Source organism: Pteropus medius, unplaced genomic scaffold (genome assembly GCF_902729225.1).
Source record: "Pteropus medius unplaced genomic scaffold, Ma_sr-lr_union100, whole genome shotgun sequence".
Classification (NCBI taxonomy): Eukaryota; Metazoa; Chordata; class Mammalia; order Chiroptera; family Pteropodidae; genus Pteropus; species Pteropus medius.
Window position 1 is genome coordinate 4,575,645 of NW_024346667.1, and position 24,434 is coordinate 4,600,078.

At 48.7% G+C, this 24,434-nt stretch overlaps 1 protein-coding gene across 2 annotated transcripts in view; it reads left to right on the forward strand.

Moving 5' to 3' along the window:
• SCARA5 (scavenger receptor class A member 5) overlaps positions 1-24,434 on the forward strand; it is a 94,951-nt gene that overhangs the window by 57,436 nt on the left and 13,081 nt on the right. For both annotated transcript variants that reach the window (XM_039875900.1, XM_039875901.1), the window contains exons 4-7: positions 640-1,314; positions 10,268-10,348; positions 12,597-12,695; positions 14,472-14,528. In XM_039875900.1, coding sequence (XP_039731834.1) covers positions 640-1,314; positions 10,268-10,348; positions 12,597-12,695; positions 14,472-14,528 — 912 coding nt within the window. The remainder of the gene's footprint in view (positions 1-639; positions 1,315-10,267; positions 10,349-12,596; positions 12,696-14,471; positions 14,529-24,434) is intronic.

The following is a 24,434-nucleotide window of genomic DNA, read 5'->3' on the forward strand; positions in this document are numbered from 1 at the left end:
AGGAGGGAAAGGGACTCTGAGCTCAGGAGGCCAGGAAATAGTGTTGCCTAGATGCTAAGTCTGCTGCAGGCATGGTTCCTTCAACCAGTTCTGGAGCAGACTTGTGGGGAAGCACCTGGGTTCTGGAGCAAGCAAGCCCTCTGGCTCCACGACTTACTTGCTGGGCTACCTTGGGCCACCTCAACAGCTCTAACGGTGAATGGAGACAATATTGGTACTTTCCTCCTCTATTTGACCTCTCAACAACACACAGTATCATAGGCTGAGCACAAAGAAGTGGCCATTTCATATGGATCAACCTCATACATAATGGTTAGATGAGTATAGTGCTTCCCAAACTAGTCTGCACCTTGGAATTATTTCAGGCTCTTCTAAAAAGTCCAAAGCCCAGGTCACACCCAGACCAATTCAATCACAATTTCTGCAGGTGGGGTGCCTGGCCAGGTGATTCTAATGGGCAGACAAGTTTGGGGACCGTTGACTTAGCACAGTACTTGGCACTCAACCATAGCCACCTCTGCTTTCCCTTCACTTATCATTTATTGAGCACCTACTGTATTCCGGGCTCTGGCCGGGCCTGCCTCTCGCGACCCGGGGAACTCCCCAGTGGCGCTCATCTCTCCCTCTCCTCCTCCGCAGTGTCCAAGCCCCGGAGCTCGCCCGAAGACCTGAAGGCGCTGACTCGAAACGTGAACCGGCTGAACGAGAGCTTCCGGGACTTGCAGCTGCGGCTGCTGCAGGCTCCGCTGCAGGCGGACCTGACAGAGCAGGTGTGGAAGGTGCAGGACGCGCTGCAGAACCAGTCGGACTCGCTGCTGGCGCTGGCAGGCGCGGTGCAGCGGCTGGAGGGCGCGCTGTGGGGGCTGCAGGCGCAGGCGGCGCAGACAGAGCAGGCGGTGGCCCTGCTGCGCGACCGCACCAGCCTGCAGAGCGATGCAGTGCAGCTGGAGCTCTACCAGCTGCAGGTGGAGAGCAACCGCAGTCAGCTGCTGCTGCGGCGCCACGCCGGCCTTCTCGACGGGCTAGCGCGCAGGGTGGACGTGCTGGGCGAGGAGCTGGCGGACGTGGGCGGCGCCCTGCGCGGCCTCAACTACAGCCTGTCCTACGACGTGGCCCTCCACAGCACGCGGCTGCAGGACCTGCAGGTGCTGGTGACCAACGCCAGCGAGGACACACGCCGCATGCGCCTGGTGCACATGGGCATGGAGCTGCAGCTCAAGCAGGAGCTGGCCATGCTCAACACCATCACGGAGGACCTGCGCCTCAAGGACTGGGAGCACTCCATCGCTCTGAGGAACATCTCCCTCGCCAAAGGTAGGGAGCCCACAGGGCCTAGCTGGGCCCTTCCCGCTCAGGCCTTCTTCTCGTGCACCCTCCCCAAGGGCCGAGCAGTCCCCCTAGCTCCCCAAGCTGACTTGACACTGGGGGCCCATATCTCCTTGATTAAGTTTTGCCCTACAGGACCCTGGGATTTTCCACCCAAATGTCCTGTGCCCGTTTCCAGGGCTGCACATGTGCCTGTGCACCCCCACCCCCAAAGAGTGCGCTCAGTGCATGAGAATGGCCAAGGCTGGTTGATGGAGGACTGAGCAGTCAGAGCTCGAATGTGCCAGTTGAGGCCTCTAAGAGGATGGGGCTGGGAGGAAGAGCAGAGGGTCAGGCTGCAGGCTCAGCCCAGGACCAGGGAGGTGCCTGCGCAGTGCCATAGTGTTCCACTGGATAGAACTACAAGGAGTTGGCATTCCAGATCCGAACCTGGCCTTCCAGGCTTTTATGAAGCTGTATTCATCCAGGTAAAAGAACATATTTTATTTAACGATTTGCCAGCTGTATAGATAACTCTTAAATATAACGGCAAAACATGTGCAGGCCTCCATTTGTACTCTTGCTTGGGGGCCATGGGTATTATAGCCTTGAAAACCACTTCCCTGTCTTCTACTTCTGTCTGAGTCGTCCCCTCCCCCATGCCTTCCCGTTGCCCTCCACCCTGCACATCTTTGTCAGCGGCACCTTTCAGGAAGTTTTCTTTTCCCGCATCACCTCCCTGGCTCAGAACCCACCATGGCTTCTCGGGTTCTGCCGAATTTATGAAAAGCTCCTTAGCCTAACAGTAGACAATAATAATAATAATACCATTTTGAACACCACCTCTGTCAGGTGTGATGCCAAGAGTATCTTATATGATGTCATTTAAAAACAAGTGCACTGAGATTCAGGAAGCTGCTTTGCAGTCGCAGGTAGGAAGTGATGGAGCCAGATGTGGACCTAGGATTTTCCGATCTCAGAGCTGGTGTGCCTTCCATCGCATACCTGGCCCCAGCCTGTCTTTCCTGCCTTCTCCAACTGTTCCTCGAATACAGGGGTTACAAACAGAACTGTCTGCAGAGACCAGTGGAGCAGTATCAGTGAGTAAAGTGACCTCGGTGTTGGGGGAATAGTAGAGGCAATGGCAAGTCCAGCCCATTTTGGCCAGACTGGCATTGACAAGGTCTTCCCATTTTTCAAGAGAAACCAGAAACATGGAATGTTTTAGAAAATTTTAATTGCTTAACCCTTGTGGGCCAAATACAACACATCTGGGGGCCATAGATGGTCCATAGATGGCCAGCTTGCACCCCCTGTACTGTGTGAAGCATCCAGTCTAGTGGGACACGTCTCGTCACTGCCCCAGAGACACAGCCCGCCTTTCCCACTGCTGTAGCTTTACTCCAGCTGTGCCTCCTCCTGCAATGCGTCCTTCTTCTCTTGCTCCACGTCATCCAAATCCCACTGATCCTTTAGATCTCACTCCAACCCACCTCCTCCAAGAACCATGCTGGCCTCCTTTGCTCACCCAAGTCTCCCTCCTCTGAGCGTGTACATTGATCAAAATGTAAAATAGTAGTGATGGGGCCTTCCATTTGCATAGCATTTGCCAGTTCACAGAGTGCTTTTGGGTATATTGTTTTACTTGAAAGTGGGTCCCCATGACCAGCTGTGAGGCTGGTGGAAGGCAGGTTTCATTACTGAGGGTGGGGTAGGATTCCTGCAGAAAAACAACTGAGGCTCCAGAAGGAAATGGCTGATTTATTCAAGGCTGCACAGCTGGTAATGATCTGACCCAGGACTTTTGTTTTCAACAGCTTTAATTAGGCATAATTTACATGCTGTAAGATTCACCCATTCAAGTGTACAATTCAATGACCAAGCCAGACTTTTAGCCCAACGCCCAGTGCTCATTCTATTACATCATGGTCCACCCCCATCTGTCCATCCCTGTGTCCTCCAGCACCAACAGGGCAATACACATAACTGGGACTCAATGAATATTTGTGGAGCGACCATTAAATCTTCAACCTGAGCAGTCAGGTGATTAGTTTTCTTGTCCTGGGTCATTTTAGATTTCACCTCTCAGAAATCAAAGAAGGACTAGAGGTAGAATTTCTTCTTTCAAATCCATACCACTGGGATCTTAGCTTTTCCCATCTTCTCTCTCTTTTTTTTTGACCTCCCCTGCCCATAGCAGGTACTTAGTAGAGTGGCAGCTACACCAAATCTTGACCTACCATGAGCCAGACATTTTCTCAACATTAATTCTCTATATTTTCATTAATTTTCTAATTCTCAAACGCATTGAAGATCGCTAATCGTCACATCCTGCAAGAAGGTATTATTGTCCCCATTTTATAGATGAGAAACTTGAATAACTTTTTTACTGTTTCTTGTGCAATTGGCAAGTGGCAAAGCCAAGATCTGAAAGCGGGTCTTTCTGGCTCAAAAACCATGTTTTTGTCATTGACCATCCTGCTTTCCAGGTGGAGAGAAACCAGCTATGAGCAATGAAGAGAGAAGGGAGCATGGTCCCCTGGGCTCCGTTCCTGTATTTGCGGGGTAGTCCCTCACAGGCTCTCCCCACCTCCCTGTCTCATGGTTGCCAGGGTCCCAGTTGGTATGATCAAAGAGAATTGAGTTTGGCATGTCTGAATGTAATTACCATTCAACTTTAACGAGACAAAGCTCTACTCTGGCTTTTGAATATGGAATGTTTTACCAGATAAGCTCCCACACATTTATATACTGCTGCCTAGAGTGGCTGTTCTGCCCTAACTTTGTCTGTTTCCTCTCTTAGTCTTTACACACACACACACACACACACACACACACACACACACACACACACACTGCCCTTTCCTGACTCAGAATCCACAAATACTTAACTATGTATTTTTCAAGTATGAGCTTATTTATGTTATTCTTGAGCTTGACCCCAAATGGTTTTCATTCTCTCGCTTTGTTATACAGTTTTCTATGAATTTTTGTCTCCAGTTTGTCTTTTGTGTACATTCACAGCAATACTTTCTGTTTTCTGCTTTGGGTTTTCAGCATGAATCAGGTCTGTTGAAATCTGTGGCTTTGCAAGCAGCAGAGAGAACTTAGATGATCCGAAAGAGGAGGCGTACCAGGGGAGGAAAAGGAACTGGAGGGGGAAAGAATCAACGAGAAGGAACGATAACCTGAGAAGGGAGGCGCACCGGGAAGGGGGAAGGTGTAAGCAAGGACCTGAAGGCAGAACTCTGCGGGCATATTCAGATGGCTCTGTTTGCGAGTTGGTTGTTTTATAAAATCATAGAGCTAGAGTGATAATGGGTCTCTTAAATCACCTAGTTCTCTCCTCTTGTTTTGTCGTGGGGGACCCTGAGGCCCAGAGAGGGAAATGTCGTCCCCAAGTCAAATCTGGAGCCAGTGGCCCAACTGGGACTAGGAAACACATCTCTCGATTCAGGAAAACAAGTTGGCAAAGCAAATTTATCCATGGGCTGCTTTTTCGAGAAAAAGAACACCATCTAGTAGATTAGAGAGCCCGGTTCAACAAGTGTTTATGAAGGGATGGTGTAACGTTGTGGAGCCCTGGGTTCCAGGCTCAAACTTTGAAACTTTGGCTTCTTGTGAATAAGAATATGTCGGAGGTGTTGAGTGTCTCTGATCAGAGCAACATGTCAATAGTGTTTCTCTTCTGCCAAGGATTGGGAAGCATGGGCTGGGGGGCGACTTTCTGGGCGGGTTGTATGGCACTAAGTCGTTTCACCTTCCACGTCTGATTCTGCCGGGAAGTGGAGAGTATGCTGTGAAAATGAGTCATTGCACCCAGCCTGCCCACCACACTTCTGGGCCCAAGTTTCCTCCGTGGTGAGATGGGGCTGACAGTCCCTGCCCCACGCACATGCTCAGGGTGGTGGAGAGGATGCCAGGAATGAGGGAAGTGGCAGAGCTCACGAGAGTGTAAAGGTAACAGCACTGAGCATCCAGTGCCCCAGTGACATCAAGGAAATAGAACTCGAGTCATTACTTAAGGGACTCCACCTCTGTCAGCCACCCCAGGGATTAGCATGGCTCTGGGGGTGGTGTTTACATTCTGATTTTGGTCACTTTTTGCTGGCGCCAGGCCCACTTAATCAGCTGTCAAGGGAATTTGTTCTTGGCAGGTCACTGGCCAGATTCTGGCACGCGCGAGTCCCCCACCCCATCTCTAGTTCCAGGATCCGGGAAGGGAGAGTGGGTTGCTTTTCCCTCCCTGTGCGCTGATTCCCAGAAGAATCCTGGTGTTTCTCCCAAAGATTGTTCTGTTCTGGAGATGCTTCCAGCTGGAACAGCTCATGAGCAGCCTGGGTGAGGGCAGAACTGCCCCAGGGGCAATGTGGGGCAGTAGGCGAGACTGGTGGACGGGCTCTGAGAGGGGACCCCAGGCGCAGGGGTCCCATTCCCCAGGCCCTCTCTGAGAAGCAGTTAGGAAGGAGTAGCTGGCACCCTGGACCAAAAGCACAGTAGAGGGGACTCTGGGGCTATTTTCATGATGGAGGACAAATAGACCCTGCTCCCCTGTGTCCAAGCCCACCTCCATTCTCTGACCTGCTCCAGTGCTAGAAAAGATGAGAAAGTAACAGTGTACGAAGTTGAAAAGTTAAAAAGCTTGTCTAGATAGCCCTGGGACCACTGATACCGCAATGGCCTCTATGACTGCCCAGAAACCATTCTTTGAGTCTCTACTGTGTACCAGGTACCGTGCGAAGCACAGGGCCACAGAGTGGGTGCCTCCAGCCCCACAGAGGGACTAATCTCCTTGGGGACCACAATCCAGGGTGAGTGACAGTGTCCCACAAGTGGGCACAGGTGGCCCGATCAGAGTCAGGGGCATCCCCCACTGCATGCGGAGTTCATGCACAGTGATGCCTGAGGCTCCTTCCAGCTCTGAGATTTGGGGGCTCTGCCCTGGTGCCCTAAGAGATCAGAAGGGTGCACATGAAGGTGAGCCCATGGGCTAAGAGGGCAGGGATTCTTGGAAAGGAGAGGATTTGGGGTCATCACGAGGAGACTGTTTTTGCTGAGGCGAAAGAGAGTTTGTGCCCAGAAGCATCCCACTGTAAGTTTGCAGAAGAAGGGATCACTTGGGAATGACCTGCAGGGGTCTCCAACAGAGGGGACCATAGCACATCATCCTGTGGGGGGCCTCTGAGGGCTCTGAGTTCATTTGATTCTGATGAGATCAATCAACAGCAGTGCTCAGAATGGGTCAGAGAGAGAGACTGGAGATAAGCAGGTGCCAAAGGCTGGGAGCGAGGCCAGGAGGACCTCGATGTGCTCGGTGGCAGTGAGGAAGGAGGTAGAGACGTGACACGGGAATTGCCTCAATGACAAGCCTTGAAGAGTGACAGGGTGAGGAGGGCAGAGGAAAGGGAGAAGTCGCAAAGCAAGCTTGAGATTTTCAGCCTGGATTCCAGAGAGAATGATAAGAAGTCAGGCCCCGGGAGTGCGTTACCCACGGACAGCAATGATTTGAAGACACGCTTGGTCCTGAGAGCTCCAGGCATCCTGGCCCCGCGAAACTAACACTGGCCCCATTTTAGGTTCCTCTGAGTCTGCTGAGCAAGGTTCAGAAACCAGCACCCACCTTTACTACCCACCCCAACCTTTTCCCAATAATCTCTAGTAAAGGCCTTCACTTAGCATTTATTTGTGTCTTAAAAACTATGTCCACGTATAGGATGTTCTTCAGACCTGACTCTCCCTGAATGACCCAGCCAAGCTTGGCAGGGTGATTTCAGGTGCAACTTAGAACCCTCATACACAGTCGTCTAAGAATAGTTCTAATAAAGTGTTATACAAAGTGGGGTACAGATGTTCAAGGATGACCTTGCTACTCGAAGGTTACCAAGGCCCTTTATATCCACTATGTTTTTTAATCCACTTACTTCTCACTATAAATGCCCGGGAAAGGAATTTTTATACTTAGATTTTTATAGAACCAGGACATGAACTTAAGATGCTCCATATCCATACTCAACTCCCACCTTCCGAATGATAGCTGCCACCCAGATGCCCCACCATCAGGGTCATTCCCCTGGGCAGCATCCTCCCCTTGTGAGAATTACTCTCGGGAAGATCCATACCTTGAGTCACGTCCGCATCAGAGCCAGTAGAACAAATTGGAGAGTTTGATCGATTGCATACTTAACCAGCTCAATTTCTGGAGCCCTGTGTTCCACAAGGAGAGGGGTGGAGTGGGCAAAGGAGAGTGAAAAGTGGTGGGGTGTACTGGGGGACAGAGGTCCAGCCCAGTGGCAGCTCAAGCAGTGCAGAGATCCAGGTACCTCTCTCAATTCCCTTTCTGGAGCTTTAACCTGGCCAGGAGATTGCGAGAATGGGAAGCTCATTTGCTTCTTCGCTATGTCTTTCCTTTGCTGTATAATCTTAGGTGTGTTGCAAACAGGTTCTTTGCCCCAACCCTGTCACCTGAAAACTGAGATCAATATGGCCAGTCTGACTTTGCTTTTCTTTACAGAAAAGAGGAAGCTGGCTCCAAAACCCAGTCCTCCTTAAATGATTCGTGTAACTTGTGCATGTTAAAATTGTTGATTACTTTTTCTCTGTGCATGTGCCATTGAATTATTAAACAGCTGTCAACTTTGGTTAGGGTCTGAGGAGAGTGCCAACTTTTGGAATGTATCAGTACATCTTGATCTTGGCCTCCTGGTTGTTTTGTATGTATTAACACCCTCTGATCTCATATACTCATTCATTCATCAAATATTTATTGTGCAAGACATTACTGCTATGCTGTGGGTATACATGTTTTGGTTTCCCTAGGGCTCCCATAACAAAAGGACCACGAGCTCGAAGGCTTAAAACAACAGCAATTTTCTCATAGTTCTGGAGGCCGGAGGTCTGAAATCAAAGGGGGCCCAGGGCCATACTCCCTTCAAAAGCTTGAGGATCCTACTTGGCCTCTTACAAACTTCTGATGTTGCAAGAACCCTTGGTGTTCCTTGGCTTGTAGACATATCACTCCAGTATCTGTCTCCATCATCACATGGCATTCTCCCCATGTGGCTATCAGTGTTTTTTTCTTCTAATAACAAATACTAGTCATTGGGTCAGGGCCCACTCGACTCCAGTTTGACCTTATGTTAACTGATTACATCTGCAAAAACCCTGTTTCCAAAAAGGCCATATTCTGAGGTTCTGGGTGGACGTGCGTTTGGAGGGGATGCTCTTCAACCCAGTGCATTTTCCTTGGTCCTCCTTTCCTCTCACAAAGCAGCAGCCGTGGAGAGCTTAGAGTCTGAATCTTCACCGCTGGAACAGGGATGTCGAGGATGTAGTCCTGTCTCAGGGAGCCGGCAATTTGTTAGGAAAAAGAGCGCGCATACACTTATGACTACAGGACAAGGCAGTGTGAGGTAAATGTCAAATGGCACCAAGTACGTGTGTTCGAACAGGCCGTGCCTGCTTTCAGCGGGAACGATGGAACAGAGAAGGTTTGGCCAAGAAGGTGGCAAGGAGCAGCCTTGGGAGGGGTGGGGGCAGGTGGTGATAGCAGGTTGACTCTCTGCCTCACCAGCCTGGGAACAGCAGGCCGCGGGGGCGGGAAGGTTCAGTTTGCATTCTGGAAATGGCAAGATGTCTAGGGCGATGAGTGAGGCAGAGGGCCAAACAGCCCTGAGTTGGAACTACAGCTCCTTCCCTTGCTAGCTGCCTGTGTGGCCTCAGACAAGTAACTTCAATACCCAGTATTGTTGTGGGGACTGAAACAGACGCTAGAATTCCTGCCACACTGAAGTCTTGCCCTGGAAGGAAGCCCCACTCAGGAGCAATTAGAAACCCCTCTTTCATCCAGGTGCTTCAGCCAGAACTCTGAAGATGATCTTGGCTGCCTCCCCTGCCTTCACCTATGCTTAGCCACGTCTGTGTCTTCTCCTTCCAACCAATGGCCCACATCCCTCCCGACCTCCACTTTCCTAACTCAGGGCTTCATCACCTCTCACCTGGGTGCAGCCTCTCCTTGGCCCCCCTGCCTCTGCTCTCCCTCTTGTTTCAATCCGTTTTCCAACATCGCGGGCTGGGCGGTCTTCCTTGTGTGCAAATCTGATCATGCACTTCTCTCAGCCCCCCACCCCGCCCCCATGGGGCCTGGTGGCCTCAGGGTCAAATCCAGCACTCAGACCAGGCCTTCAGGACCTCTGCTTTCTCATCCTTCTTATCCCAGCCTCTAATCCCATCATGGCTCATATATCTCTTTCGTTAAGCTCTTATAGGGACTGTTCACTCTGCCTGGAACTAGCCCCTTCTGCTTGGTCTCAGTCTATTCAGGCTGCTACAACCTACCACAAACTGGGTAACTTAAACAGCAGACATTTCTTTCTCACAGTTGTGGAGGCTGGCAGTCTGAGATCAGGGTTCTGGCATGGTTGGGCTCTGGTGAGAGGCCTCATCCTGGTTTGCAGACAGCCGCCTTCTTGCTGTATCCTCGTTTGACAGAGAAAGTATGCTCCCCAGAGAGAGGGTGGAAAGGAGGCAGAGAAATCTCTGGTGGCTCTTCTTACAAGGGCACTAATCTCATCATCAGGGCCCCATCCTCGTGACCTCGTCTAACCCTGATCATTTCCCAAAGGCCCCGCCTCCTAACACCAGCACGCCGAAGGGGTCAGGGCTTCAACACATGCATTTGGAGGACATACAGACATTCAGTTCATCACACACTCCTACCCCTCCTTTTGCTTATTAGTCATCTTTTATTCCACCTGGAGATTTCACTTTGGATATTACTTCTTCCACGAAGCTTTCCCTGATTGCTCCACCACACACATATAAGACTGGGCAGGGTAGAGTCCTGGATGCTTCTAAAGCATCATGCTGATTCTTCCTCTCCAAAGAAGGGATTTGTGTTTCCTCTGCAAGTGGCTTGTTCCAAAAAGCTGCCCTCTAACCTTGGTGCTGTTTGTAACCCCTTCAGGACCACCGGGCCCCAAAGGTGATCAGGGTGATGAAGGGAAGGAAGGCGAGCCTGGAAGCCCTGGATTACCTGGACTTCGAGGTAATAGGGAGACCTCCAGGAGGGACCTGGGCACACCAGGAAGGGGAAGGGATCCCAATCCATCGCCGACCCTCTGCTTTCTCATTGGTATTGGTGGTGGGGCTCCCTGGGAAAGTGCCCAATCAACTCAGCCTCGAATGCTCTGTTCTGTTAAGAGACTAATAGGTTGTTGGTGTAACAATAGGATGGAGCAAACACTTTTTCATAGAAAACACCAGGATCTGAAGGAAAAGAGTGCATGAGAGGCTTATAGCTCCCTGAAGCCACTTCCCAAGGCAGGAGTCAGGGTCTGTGTGACCAGAGCTTTCAGAAGGAATTGAGGGTATTCTGCGATCTGGATCAACTCTCCAGGTATGCTGTGCCTCCTTCAGTGTTTCCTGAATCATCAGGCACTTGATGCCTCCACCTCTTGCAGAACTTGTGCAGGTCAATAAACACCTTTCCCTCCGCATCTTGCTAGACACACTAGTGACAGCCCTGAAGCTCCAGGAGCTGGTGGGGAGGGTAATTTTTGGGCTTCTGGAAAGGATACAATAAGTCCTTACTTAACGACGTTGATAGGTTCTGTGACTTGAAGCAAAACAATGAATAATAAAACCAGTTTTACCATAGGCTAATAGATATAAAGGAGAGGTAAGTTCCAGTGGCATCCCATCAGCATTATAACAAAACGCCAACATTGAATGAAATGACATTACCTGGGAAACTACTGTTAGGTATTTCTTAGACTTGTTGTCTGGGAAGTTCCTGTTCCATTACTTTGTCAAACTTTGCATCCCGTTCTGTCCATTCCTGAGCCTCTACTGTAAGGAACATTTTTCTAGGAAAGTGTAAAGTCTTCTGAATATTGTAAGACAAGGCGAAGTTTATCAGGGAAACGGTGTCTGCTCATTTATATCAGGAGTCATACCTCCAAACCATCTCCTTCCTAAATCTCTAAGGAGACTGCAGACAGGAGAGGAAGTAGAGGCTGGCAGAGTTAGAGCCCATGGCTGGCCTCCACTCCTGGCCTCCTGCTCCCCGGGAAAGCTCCCTACTCAAAATTGAGAATGCCCAAGGGCTGTCTGTGCCGTGGAATCCCTTTTTCTGCCTTAGTAAATTATAGGATGGGGAGCTCTGGGCACATCCTGCATTAGATCCACAATTCTGAGGCAACCGGGCCGTTGGACCTAGGAACATTGTGTTAGGAAGGAAAAAAAGAAATTAAGCCCTTCTCTGAGGTCCCGCCACCCTCTTAGGGCCACCTGTCCTCTGGAGGAATGATTAGTAGGAGATGGTTTCTCCCTGTCACAGCAAAAGCCCAAAGAAAACCAACTAACAACCACAGCAGGAAAGAACAATTAATAATTAACTAAAGCTTTGCAGAAATAACTGTGAGCTTAGGTCAGGAGCTTGGGGGCCCAGGCCTGTCACATTTGTTGATTCTGGCTCTCCCTGGTGACACGCAGGGGCGAGGGTGGAGGGGGGGCAGCAGTGGGGCCTCGTGGTCGGAGCCCTGGGGTCTGATCTGGTAGCAGGGCGTCCATCTAATTTACTGACTTTCTCCCTTCCTCTAGTCTATGATTCCCATCCCTAGACTTCCTGGTGTTTACAAGAAAAGGATCTTTTTGATTTTTTTCCTAAATACGACGGGAAGCTATTTCATCTTCCTCCCACCTTGAGTACCAGTAAGCTCTTTTAATCAGCGTGAGATGAAGCTGACCGACAGGGGTCTTTTAATTCAAAAAGACTCAGATCCTGCCTCCAACACTCTCTGCTGCATGACGATGGGCAGGTTACTTAATTTCTGAGCCTCAGTTTCTTCACTTGTAACACAGATGAAATAATATTTACCTCAGTTTACTGTGAGGCTTAGATAAAATACTTTATACAAAGCATCCAGAACAGTGCCTGGCACTTAGAAAATGCTCCGAAAAAAAAGTTTGCAAACCTAAATCTCCAGCACAGCTGGAGGTAAAGGGACATCTCCTAACTGGGGTTGGCACCAGCACCATCACTCACAATAGAAATAGCTCTTTCAGGGGTAAGGGCCTAACTGAACTGGATAAAAGGTGCTGATGGGGAAGGTTTGTATTGACCTTTGAAACACTGCTTTTGTAGCATCTTTAAATTACCTGAGAGAACCAGGAAGCAGAGGCAGGCAAGGGGAGGCACATGATTGAGGTCAACTGCTGAGCCAGACGATGACCTCTAAGGGTCCTTCCAGTTCTGAGTCTGAGGCTCTCCAGTTTGTCTCTTGTCTCCCCAGGTCTTCCAGGGGAGAGAGGAACCCCAGGACTGCCCGGCCCCAAGGGCGATGATGGGAAGCCGGGAGCCACAGGAACAATGGGCATGCGTGGCTTCAAAGGTAATAATGGTCTCTGAGCACCCCTGCTCACCAGCCTGGGCTTTGGAGTGAGTGGACCGGCTTCGATTTCTGGCTGCCCCTGACCGGCTAAGTGGCCTCGAGCAAGGCACTTAATCTCGTCATTAGACACAACTTTCTTCATCCAAAAACTAGAAATCCTTATGATACCATATTTCACAGGACTGTCATGAGGATTAAATGGGATACGCATGTGTAAAAACACTTTGTAAACTCGAAAGTGTTGTAGAAATGCAAGGGAGAACCAGGATTACTACTGGCTGCAGCTCAGAGGAAGCCACGCCAGGAAAGTAGGCCCGCAGGAGAGACCCAGAGGCTGCAGACCTGGGACAGCCACCTCCTCTCCACCACTGCCAGATTCCTCACAGGACTGTGAGGAATTTATTTTGATTCCCCAGACATTTCAAACTTAAGTCAGTTCTCAGCTTTGCATTACCAATAGTGTTTCTTCTGACTTTTCCCTTTTTATTGCTAGTTGCCTCGTTCTGTTTTAGGGGAGCCCACGTTATAGTCAGTCTCTGTCTTTTCACGTTCATTTCAAAAGCGTCCAGACCTATCATCATTGCAGAAGAAGACGAGGAAATCTGACAGTCTTTCTCCAGACTCGGCCTCTCACTTGTTAAACTGAAGTCTAAGAAAGACATTCTGCTAACATTCCCACCCCACATCCAGGACGGTCTCTGAATCTTGCATCGTTGCATCACTGGGAACTTTTATTTCACTTCCCGGCTGGTGATTAAACAGCCTGAGGTTTTCCGTCCTTTTATGATCCACATTTCTTACAATCGATTTTAAAACAGATTACAAAAGCAGCACATGCTTGTTGAAAAAATGTAACCATACAGAAGTGTAGGAAGTGTAAAGTAGAAAGCGGGTCCCCTCGCCCTAGGTCTCTTAGGCTGTTATTCTTTAGAATAACTACTGTAAACAGTTTGGAGCATATCCTGCCAGACCTTTTTCTCAGCATATTCACGTTTACATATATGGTTGCCTTTGTTTTTTGTTTTTTGTTTTTTGTTTTTTGTTTTTAAAGAAAACTTGAATCACACTTGGCATCCTCCTCTGAAACTTATTGGCTTGATTTTTTTCACCAGACAATATGCCATGAACTTTGATTTGCAGATACCTTTATGGAGGTACTTGGAACAGAGTTCTTTGGTCATTTCAACTCCCGCTTGAGCAGTGTCAGAGCCTACTACATTTTTGTAGAGTAGGATGCTAGCTGGGAAAAGAGCCTTCTCTGTTTTTTTTTAACCATATCCTGGGAAAGAAATTTCACAATTCCCTGGGGCCTCTCCCTCATGTTTTATAGCCTCATCCACTGGTAAATCTGCCTGATATATAACCTATGTTTCTCCCTATGTAACTGAAGACCAGCCTTCCTTTTCTCTTCTTATGCTTATTAGAGCAACTTGGATGTGGACTTCCAGACCCTTGACTATTTAATAGGAATGTCTTTGTTTTGTCTTCTTCCTGCTAAATATCACTACTCCTTTAGTCTGTGCTGCACTGCTTTCCTAGGTGTTAATGAGGAGGGAAGGAAATTCCTCAGCTGGGGCCCTCCGCTTCCTGGGGTGACCAGAACAGGCAGCAGAATTGGCTCAAGCTCTTTTTCCATCATGCCATGCCCTCCAGAGCTACTGGCTCCTGCCTGAGGTTCTCTCTGGTCTTGCGTTAATAAGTCTTCTGCAGATTGTACTTTATTTACCATTAGGATTTACTTCCATTTCTAATGCCAATTTTCCTCCTCTGTTTCAGGTGACCGAGGCCCAAAAGGAGAGAAAGGAGAGAAAGGAGACAGAGCAGGAGATTCCAGTAAGAAAATTCTGTTGGGGTTGCTGGATTTTCTGTCAGCACAGGTGTAGCTGTCACCCAACCAGCCCCAAAAGTTTGGGGGTCCAGAGGTGGATCCACGGTCCACGGCTTTAGTGTCAAAGGAGCCCACTACCTGGTTCAGGGCTCTGCTGGTCCAGCAAGAGATAAGTGTATTCCAGGGTCACAGGCCACATTTTCAGATGTGATCTAAGCCCAGTGGTTGTGTGGAAGGATCTGGGGGCAGACTGCCTGGGCTTTCTTCTGGCTGCCTCACTAGCTAGATATGTAATCTCTGTGCCTTAGTTTTCTCACCTATAGAATGGGGATAAGAAGAGTCTTTACCTCATAGGATCATTGTGAGTATTAAATGAGTTAATCCACATGAAGTGTTTATTACAATGCCTGGCCATGTGGTTGGGACTCAGTAATGTTCATTATTATTGTTCTATGTAATACACCGATTCAGACATACTTCCTAAAATCATTGGAGATGCTCACTAAAATTCAGTTACTGGCCTCATTAAAACACATGACTTCCCTGAGTACCTACATGAGGAAAGGTGTAGAGGCAAAGCGGAATCTCTGGTTTTTCTCCTTTGCTGCTAACTGAGCAGAGATGCAAGAGATCTCAGTATCTGGCAGGCCACCAAGTCTCGGAATGGGCATCTTTCTGATGAGGGCCCTTCCTCAGATGTTTACAAGGGAAGCCAGCCTACCTAGCTAACACTCTTTTCTAGGGTTTATTTTCTCCTTCCTTCCCCAAAGGGCTACATGTAGAACCTTGTAGAGATTGCCAGAGAAGAATGAAGTCTCCTAGCCAAGGCTCAGTGAATAGCGTCTCCTGGCCAAGTCACAAAAAAATATCAGCGTCTAGTATTTGTTGGGCTCTGACATGCTGCCACCCTGTGTGAGGCATAAGTGGATTATCCTCTTCCAGGACATCTTTGCTCCAGTCTTGGCTCTCTAGGGAGGCTGGGCTGGGAGAGAGCGCCCGCCTCCAGGTTCTCCTGTAGACACTCATATACCTATGCAGATTCACTCTTCGGACCCAGACTGAGAGTTTCCCTAGGGCTGATCTTCTTTGGTTTCAGTAGGTCCTTACAACGCCACTTTCATCCCAGTCACGCAGGACCAGATGGAGACCTCACTCCTCAGTAGTGTCCTTTCCCAAGGTCTCTTGAAACTTGCTTCCTCCTTCCTCAGCCCTTCCTTTTCCCGGGGCAGTGATTAAGGATTAAACAGGAAAAATGTACGTGATAGCACTTTGTCACTCTTGAGGACGAGGTATGCCTACACTTACCCTAGACTCCACATGCCCACCTCACCTTAGATGCTGTAATCCACAAAGCAATATATGTTCTTGGCAGTCTTCCTAGCATTATCTAGAGTCCCTTTCAAGGGCAGCCAAAGGCTAAACTAGGAGTGTCCCGGCTACATGAGATCTGTTGGACCCTGCAGGAGCCAAAAGGAAATTTTGATGGCAAAGGAAGGGAGTCTGGATGTGATCTAGGACATCTGCGATATATCTAAGTCACATTTATGAATTGGGCTGGGCACCATACTTTGTCTTTGGGTTGCTGCCTTCTCCTGTTCTCTTTGTTGACCGTGCTCTGATGGAATGTTGCCAAGGTAGCTGAGAAGGACCATGGCATTTAGCTGTGTGAAATAAACAACTCCTGATGGGGTGGCAGGAAGGGAGGAGCTGTGGAAAAATGACCTTTAGAGGGAGATCAGAAATGCTGCCCACATGCCAGAGGGGTGCTTGTCAGGAACTTTTTGGCAACTGTTCTTCAGCTGAGTTGAGAGGACAGAGGAAGTCTGCACTGGCCGAGCCTGGGGAGAGGTGGTGGTCATCAGTCACCATGAATCCCAAGGATGCTTTCTTCACTGTTTAACATGTCTCTGTGGACCCAGCTGGCTGGGCTCTGCACTTGAATTGGGCTCTGAGGCTGGGGGTGCACGGTACGTGAGGTGGGAACTGAGCCAGTGGTGCGGGGCTCCCCTAGGCATGGGTGGGGAGCTTAGGGGAAAAGGCGTCTAATCCACTTGGCCCTGGAGCCTATTGATTATACCGAAAGAGGCTGATGTAAGCTCTGGACAGCCCTGTCTCAGGGACTGCTGGCATTCCTCCCTGCCCTGAAGAGGCTACACCCTCCCTGGAGCCCAGAGGTCAGACAACAGCCCTTGCACAAAGATCTAAGCTTCTCCTTCCTGCCCTCTGTCAAGGCCCAAAAATGTCACCATCAGTGATGGATTGGGGAAGAAAGAGATAACGCCATCAACAGGAGGTTTTTACACAGTGCGTGGAGGAATATGGGAGACATGCAGGAATTGTCGAACAACAAAACGGGAGGCCATTCATTCATCTCCCCATTTTCAGAGGCCTTGAGTGGAGAGCTCACTCTCCCAAGGCAAGCACAGAGGTGGAACCAAAAACCCAGGCCTCTGACTTCTGATTCTGGAATGAGAGCTTAGGCCCCTGATCTTGAAGAGTAGGTTGGGCTCCTTAAAAGCCCTAGTGATTCCCTCACCGGGCGATATGGATTTCGGGGTGTTATTGGGGGCCATCGCAGCAATTCAGGGCTGAGATCTGTGCCTTCTCACGGCCTCCACTCCCTGGCCTGCCTCTGACCACGTCAAACCCACACTGTGTTCAGACTCCTGATTAGTTTCCGGAACTCCAGTCCCAGAGGAATTAACTGGACCCCTAGGGCTGAGGCTCTGAAGGGGAAGCCAAGGATCATCTTTCAGAAAACTGCAGAAATTCTGACCCACGCTGAGTGCCCACTTCCGGGGTTTTCTTAGTCATTCCCTGAGCCCTGAGCATCCTCACTGTAAGATCTGATGGGTAAGAAGAAGGGGTTCTGAGCTCTACCCTCCTTCAAATAGGGATATGGTGGAGGACGGACCCTCCTTCCGTAACCCAGCTTGTGCTCAGGCCATGGAACCTTACCAGACAGTGCCTACCTTTAGCAGCATGAACCTAAAGTTCCAGCAGGTGGAGTTGTTACTACATGAAAGGGATTGATGAGAAAAATAAGATAAGACACCCCTCAGGTCAGAATCCGAAAATGATTGTTTCCGTCAAAGAGGGCTTTATAAGAGAGGTCTTCTCGGTACCCATGTTTTAGGTTAATATTACATATTTTTTCCAAAATCTTGCAGTTGTTTACCCATGTTTTGGTCTGGAGTCATAGGATTTTAGAGTTGGGTGGGTTTCAGATCAACTCCTCTCCCACCCCCAAGCCCACCCTACCAGCTCTGAACAAGGACCAAGAACAGAGAGCCAGAGAGACTTCCCATAGTCCCTGAGCTAGGTCATGGCCAAACTGGGTCTAGAATTCAGATCTCCTGATTTCTGCTTGATGAGAGGTAAAATTTTTGTTTTGTTTTGTTTAAAGCAAGGGTGATATCAGTCATTCTGTTAGATGTTTGGCTTTTGGGAGTTTGGCCGGGGGGTGGGGGGGACAGTTATATATACACATCTCAAGACAGAAAGACATTTGTTTTACCCTTGTATATGGTGCATTTGCAAGAAAAATAAATAGGTTTTTTTTTTCTTTTCTTTTTTTTTTTTTTGCAGCTAGCGGGTGGGTAAAGGATATAGTTTAGTTTAAGCCCCACAGCATGAATTTAAAGTAGGATCTACATTCAGATTGTTTAAAATTTTTTCCTCAATTTGGTTTCACGTGGAAAAAAATATGCAGAATGACTCAGGGGTCAGTTCTAAGCCAGGGTGTGTTAATAGTTATCAGTGACATCTCAGAAAACTTGAAGAATGTTTAACATCTTGTGTGTGTGTTTAATATTTAGGGCAGTAGGTACCCCCATTATGCAGTATAAGCCCCAAATAAATGATCAGGATGGTGGCTTCTAGACAGTATTTGTCCCAAGCTGCTAAAATGTTTCCATCTCTGTTTTAGAATAAGGAGTGCAAAGAGAGTCCTTTGGAGTTCATGAATTTCCTTCCTCCTCTCCCTGTACCTACAGTCGGCTGCAAGCAGTGGCTCCAGGAATCTGTTTAGGATATCGTAGCATCAGAAGTTAGTATTTTTTCCAACACGAGAGAGACAGCTACTGGACCATACAATTGTATTTCTTTGCTAATTTAACTGCACATACATCCTTAATACCTCATACAACTTTAATACCCCAGCAACAGCATGATTTAAAAGTAAACCACACTTAAGAAAAATTAACCATTCACGTAATACTATCAACAGACTTGTACCTGGCGCTATGAGGAGTAAGGTATCTGTGCACATTATTTCACTTAATTCTCACAGTGATATTCAGGAGGCATGATTACAGATGTAAGAGAGATGAAGAAGCTGAGGGAAGAGGATAAGGAAGCTTCTGGAAGTCACCAGAGTTCATAAGAATTGAAGCCAGGACACAGATCGGGCCTGTCTGGCTTGGAGTCCTTTTGCTACCCTTGGGTCATCTTTTATTCTCCTGGCCTTTGACAGTGTGGGGTCCTCACCGGCCACTCTGTCTGTTCTTAGTGGTTGATCTGGAGATGCTAATTTCCTCCTCAGCAATTCTCAGTTACTTTTAAGTTACCCTGCCCTGTCTCAGAGTTTGCTCTTCATTTCTCCAAGCCTTGGCTGCCTTACCTGCTTCCGTGGCTCTGAGATAGGCCACAGCAAACTTTTCACTTGGCAGTGGGGGCCGGGTGTACTCTGCACCTGCCAGCAAAGCCCTTCCCGCCTTGCTTACTTTTCCTATTCTTGTGATTGTTTGACCTGAGCACAGTAGCCTTCCTGAGATAACCTGTGCAGAAGCACCTGGCACATATCTGGCAGTGTTGATTCACTCACACATTTGTTCAGTTTGTGTATTCATTCATTCCTTCTCTCTAGCCTTATAGAGCGAGTGCTGGGCAGATGCAAACACCCAAGCATATGTAGAGATAGAAGAGTGTTTTTCAAATGTCTCCTCCCCTAAATTTATATCTAGTCACACCAAAAATACACAGGGACACAAAATTCGCCCAGAACAATTGTCCTGCAGCAAACATTGCTTCCAGTCCTGGCTGAAGCAGAATGGGACACACCAGAGAGAAAAGGAATGAGCGCTATAGGGCGTGGTGAATGAGGTCGATAGTGGGAACCAGATGAAAACTGGGCAGGGACAGAAGTGACAGCAGAGGCCTAAAACCCATGAATCAGAAAGCAGGTTGTTGGCACAACGCTAGCTTTGGAAGGAGCAGGGATGAGGGAGATTGAGATGGGACCCTAGGGAAGGGAGGGACTGGCTTCCCTCACTTCTATCATAAAGAAAAGATAGATGCATGGAAGGAAAGAAAACATTCAGGAAACAGAACATTGCTTATTTACTTATATAGCAAACATTTACTGAGCATTTGCCATGTACCAGGCACTGGCCAACGGCTGGAGAACCAAAGGTGGGTAAGACCCAGCCTCACCTTGAGGAGCTCACAGTCTAGCAGGTAACAAAAACACTTAATCACAGTAGAATGTGCTGAGGCTACAGTAGACATATATACAAAGGCTAATTTGCCTCCTGTTATAGAGGTCAGTTGATAAGGTGTCTTCCAGCCAAGTCTTGAAGGGCAGGTTGCTGTTCAACAGGTAGATGTGGAAGGCGAAGTATTCCAGGTAAAGAGAATCATGCATGAAACAGCAGAACATTGTTTGGTAAACCCGAATAGTTTGACATGGCCAGGGTTCAGGATGTAAGAAACAAAAAATAAGGCCGGAGAGGTATGTGGGGATCAATAGTCAGGAGTTCAGGCTTGACCTCTGGGCACCGGGAAGCCAGGATGGGCTGTAAACAGGGAGGTGACAAACCAGGGGGAGAACAAGCCTGGGGCCAGAACCAAGGGGTAACGAAGCCTCAGCTATTCCTGACGGCCCTTAACCCTGTGACCAGTGCCGGGCACAGGGTGTGCAGACCCTTCCTCCCCATGGAAAGGTCCATATTCCAAGTTCATGTTTCTCAGATGCTCCCGCTCTTTCTCTTTTCTGAGCCGTTCCCCCTTTAGAAAGTCCCGTTTTTCAGAAACACACTTCCCGAGAAGACGAGACGTGAGATCTGGGGAGCAGCACAGGCTGTGGAGTAGCCATCCTGAGATCCAAGTCCCCTTCTGACCCAGCCCGGAGGCCAGTGCCTCAGCCTTCCTCCACTGCAATTTCCTCTCCCTTGGTTCTGTGCAGAGAATGGGATCTGGCCTTCCAAACATTCCAGTTTGCCAAGAGCCTATCTTAAGCCTTCCAAAAACATATCCAGTGACATTTCCTGAAAGCTTCCTAGTGACCCCTTCCAGGAGAGCTTTTATACTGCTATGTGCAGAAAACTGTTCCGTTCTGATTAATCTGTGACGGGGGTGCCTGAGGGTTAGGAACGGCTGAGCTAGCAAGCCATGTTGCATTCGTGTCTTATAAAAGGAAAGAGAGGAGAGAGGTGAGCTGCAGGGTGGGCCCTGGCGAAGAAAAACTGCTTAGGCAAGAGAAAGGAAGCCCCCTGGGGGATCGGTGCTCTAGCGGTGCTAAAAGGTCACTAACGGACCCCTAATGCTTGTATTCTAAATATATACTAAGTGAAAGCAGGAACCAACTGAAAGCCAAAACTTAGGGCTAACTGGAAGAAAATAAACACACCAGTGTTTGGAGTTTATGTTAAGAATTAGCAGCCAAGTGTGTAAGTGGAACCTGAGAAGGTTTGCTTTTTTAACTGTCAGTCTAGCAGGGTATTTCACGCCTGTGAGTGGAGGTGAGCGGTTTGACTGTTCCCTAAGCACCTATTCTTTCTACGGTGAGTGAGCGAGGGAGCCTGCCACATGCTATGTCTCCATTTCCCTCATCGCCCACATTTAGCTGACACTGCTGTGCCCTCTTTCCAAGACGGGCCTGGAGGCAGCTCCGGCGACAACTGGCATTCCCAATGCCCTGGCAAACATGCAGTGGTCTCTGGTATTTGGCCTGCAAGAGACTTCTTTAGTGACACCAACCTCAGATGGAAGGTGAACGGGAATTTTCTACAAAAACAACGCCTTGGCACCACCGAGGAATTGAAGTTTTAGTCTTTGATGTGGGTCTTGGAGCAAGAAAATCTTAAACTGAGACGTACTTTAAAACCAGGAATGGTTAAACGGTTTATGTAGAAAGCAATTCAAACAAACTCGAGAATTGTTCTTAATCCCCATGACCTTGCACTCTACTCTTGGGATGGGAGGTGAGGCATGCCAAAGGCACTGTGGATTAAAATCGGGAGGTCCCCAGGGTGTCTTTTTGATGTAACTGGGGAGGTCCCCAGGGTGTCTTTTTGATGTAACTGAGTCAGCGTTAGCTGCCACTGCATTAACTTCAGAGTGCCATTTTGACAACGGAAAACACCCTGGAGGTGTTGCTTGGACCCAGTTATCTGGATGGACTTACTTCCCCTGGCACTAGATCTCAACCTCTCTTCTAAAGAGTACCATGGTGGGATTGATGGAAGAAAGAGAAGATGAAAGAGGGGGGCGAATCCTGTGAACAGCCCAGGAGGTCTTGTGGATGCTGTGGTAGGAGGAGTCATGGTTAGTTTCCTCACTGACTCAGAGGCTGGGCGAGTCCCTAGCCCCAGCGCCTCGGTCCCTCACCTCGATCTTTGGGGCTTATCTTGAGTTCAACACGATTTCTTGAGAAGTGATCACCCCAGTTCACTGAGCTCACGTATATTTTAGAGTAACTCTCTAAGGTATGTGTGGTTATCCCAGATGGGGAAACTATTCTGAGAGGCTAAATTACTTGTCCAAGGTCATAGAGCTAGAAAGTGGTCAACATGGTGCTAGAGGCAGGTCCTGTGTTCAAGGAATTGAAATATAGGGATGGGAAAGCATTCTAGCCAGGTGTCTCAGACCTTGAACTTGAAGAAGCAGAACTGAAGAAACAGGGCAAGGTGGGGACAGCATGAGTGAAGGCAGAGGGTGTGAAAGAGCCTTCTTAGGAAAGGCCACTAGTTCTAGTCATGGTACGCAGAGGTAAAGGCAGCGGGTCCATGAAGCCTGTAGTGGGCTGCCACGTAAACAGGACACCTCCTCGCAGCTATAGGTAGGCCTGAGAAAATGAGAGCTCAGCATCATTGACTTTCTCCAGGCTCTGCAGCATTTCTTTCTCGTCCTAAAGACCTGTTGACTCTCACTGACCCCTCATTGCCCTTTGAGAGGCTCAGGAACAAAAGCAAGGCAAAGGACTCACCTCTGCACTGGGCCACGCAGTAAATTCCTACAAATGGAGCCCTGAGCAGAGCTTCTGGGCATAAATGACGTCCTCCCACTGCGATGGGGAGGGCTCCTGGTTTGGGGTTGGGCAGGAAAAGTGCTTCATTTATTATTTAATCAGATACATTTTTCTTGAATACCTACTAGGAGCCAGGCAGCCGTGAGCAGGGCATTGGAGAAACAAAATTAGCCAAGACTAACTCCCAGTTTCCAGTGAACATGCAATAGGATTGGGAAGACCAACGGATGAGTCAACAGTTAAAACCAATCCAGCGTGTTGAATTAGGAGATAATTTTTGCTATTCCTTCTACCCAGTAATATCCTAAGCACTCTGTGTGATCCCCAATCAAAGACACAGTACAGTGGTCCCACTGGGCTGTGGGTCTAGAGACCCAGGTGTGACCACTTTATCATGTGACCTTGAGAAAGTCACTTTTCTTCTCTGAGTCTCGGCTTCCTCACCTGTTAGATGAGTATGATACCACCCGCCTTAGAGGAGACTGCAAACATCAAATGAGACCACCTAACACAAGTGCTTTGAAGAGGCATCAAGCAGCATATTCAGAGCATATTAAGTTTCCTAATTATCATTAGGAAATAGCATTTTAGAAAGCACACCCACTGGCCAGACCACATTTTAAAAGCGATGCCCTCCAGCAGAGCCTGACCAGAAATTCCTTAGCTTGCTTGTGGGATGGCTCCTGTCCTTCCCATATGAACCACATTTCCCCGAGTTGTCAGGGAAAAGAGGAATGTCATGTCCAGAGAAGGACACAGCCCAATTTCCTCCACCTCAGGGATGCAGGGCCCCTGGGCTGCGGGCGGCTGGGGGCATGGGGAGTTCTTTCTTCACAAGAGAATAAAAATTCAACTTCCTTAATGGGCAGCTGGTCCAGATTATCCCCGGGGCTCTACTTTGCAGCTGCAGAAAATCGGAGCCTATTTTCCCAGCCCCATGTGTTTATTTCTATTCTTCACAACTTCCTTTCTTTTGACTTGTTTCGCTTTGGCAGGGGCATGGAAGTTAGGAAAACAAACCTAAAGGAGCCGCTTCAGGCTCAGGCTGGGTTTCCCTCCTCCCTGGCTTTGGGGCCCTTCTGATGCACAGCTGAGCAGGTTCTGGGGGATTTAGGGATCGGTTCTGTTTCTAGAGCCCCTCAAAGGGCTGCGAATCCCACTCATTCACTCACTCATTCATTCATTCATTTACTCACTCACTCATTCAGTACAGTTACTGGGGCACTGCAATGGGCCAGGCTTTCTGCCTGCAGGTGGGGCTGCAAATGGGAACCACAAGGGTGCTGTGGCTGTCACTTTCACAGTGAGAACAGAGAGACCTGGAAGAGGGAAGGGTAGTATAATATTTCTCATATATGGGGAGCGCATACTGGGGCCAGAGGTCAGGGACACCCTCCCAGAGGAGGCATCATCTACGCACCTTACTCACAAGGCCTGACAGCTGTGTGGCTGGGGCTCGATCCCAGATCCATCCTTTCAAACAGTGTTTGTCCACCCTGCTGGTGCCTTTACATCACAAGTGAACTGTTGGAGACTATCCTCATACAGGGGTAGATTCTAAAGCGCCCCTTGTAGTAGCTGTGTGACCATGGGCAAATTACTGGACTTTTCTGAGACTGTTTTCTCCTCTGTTCGGTGAGAGCCATAATAACTAACTCTTGGC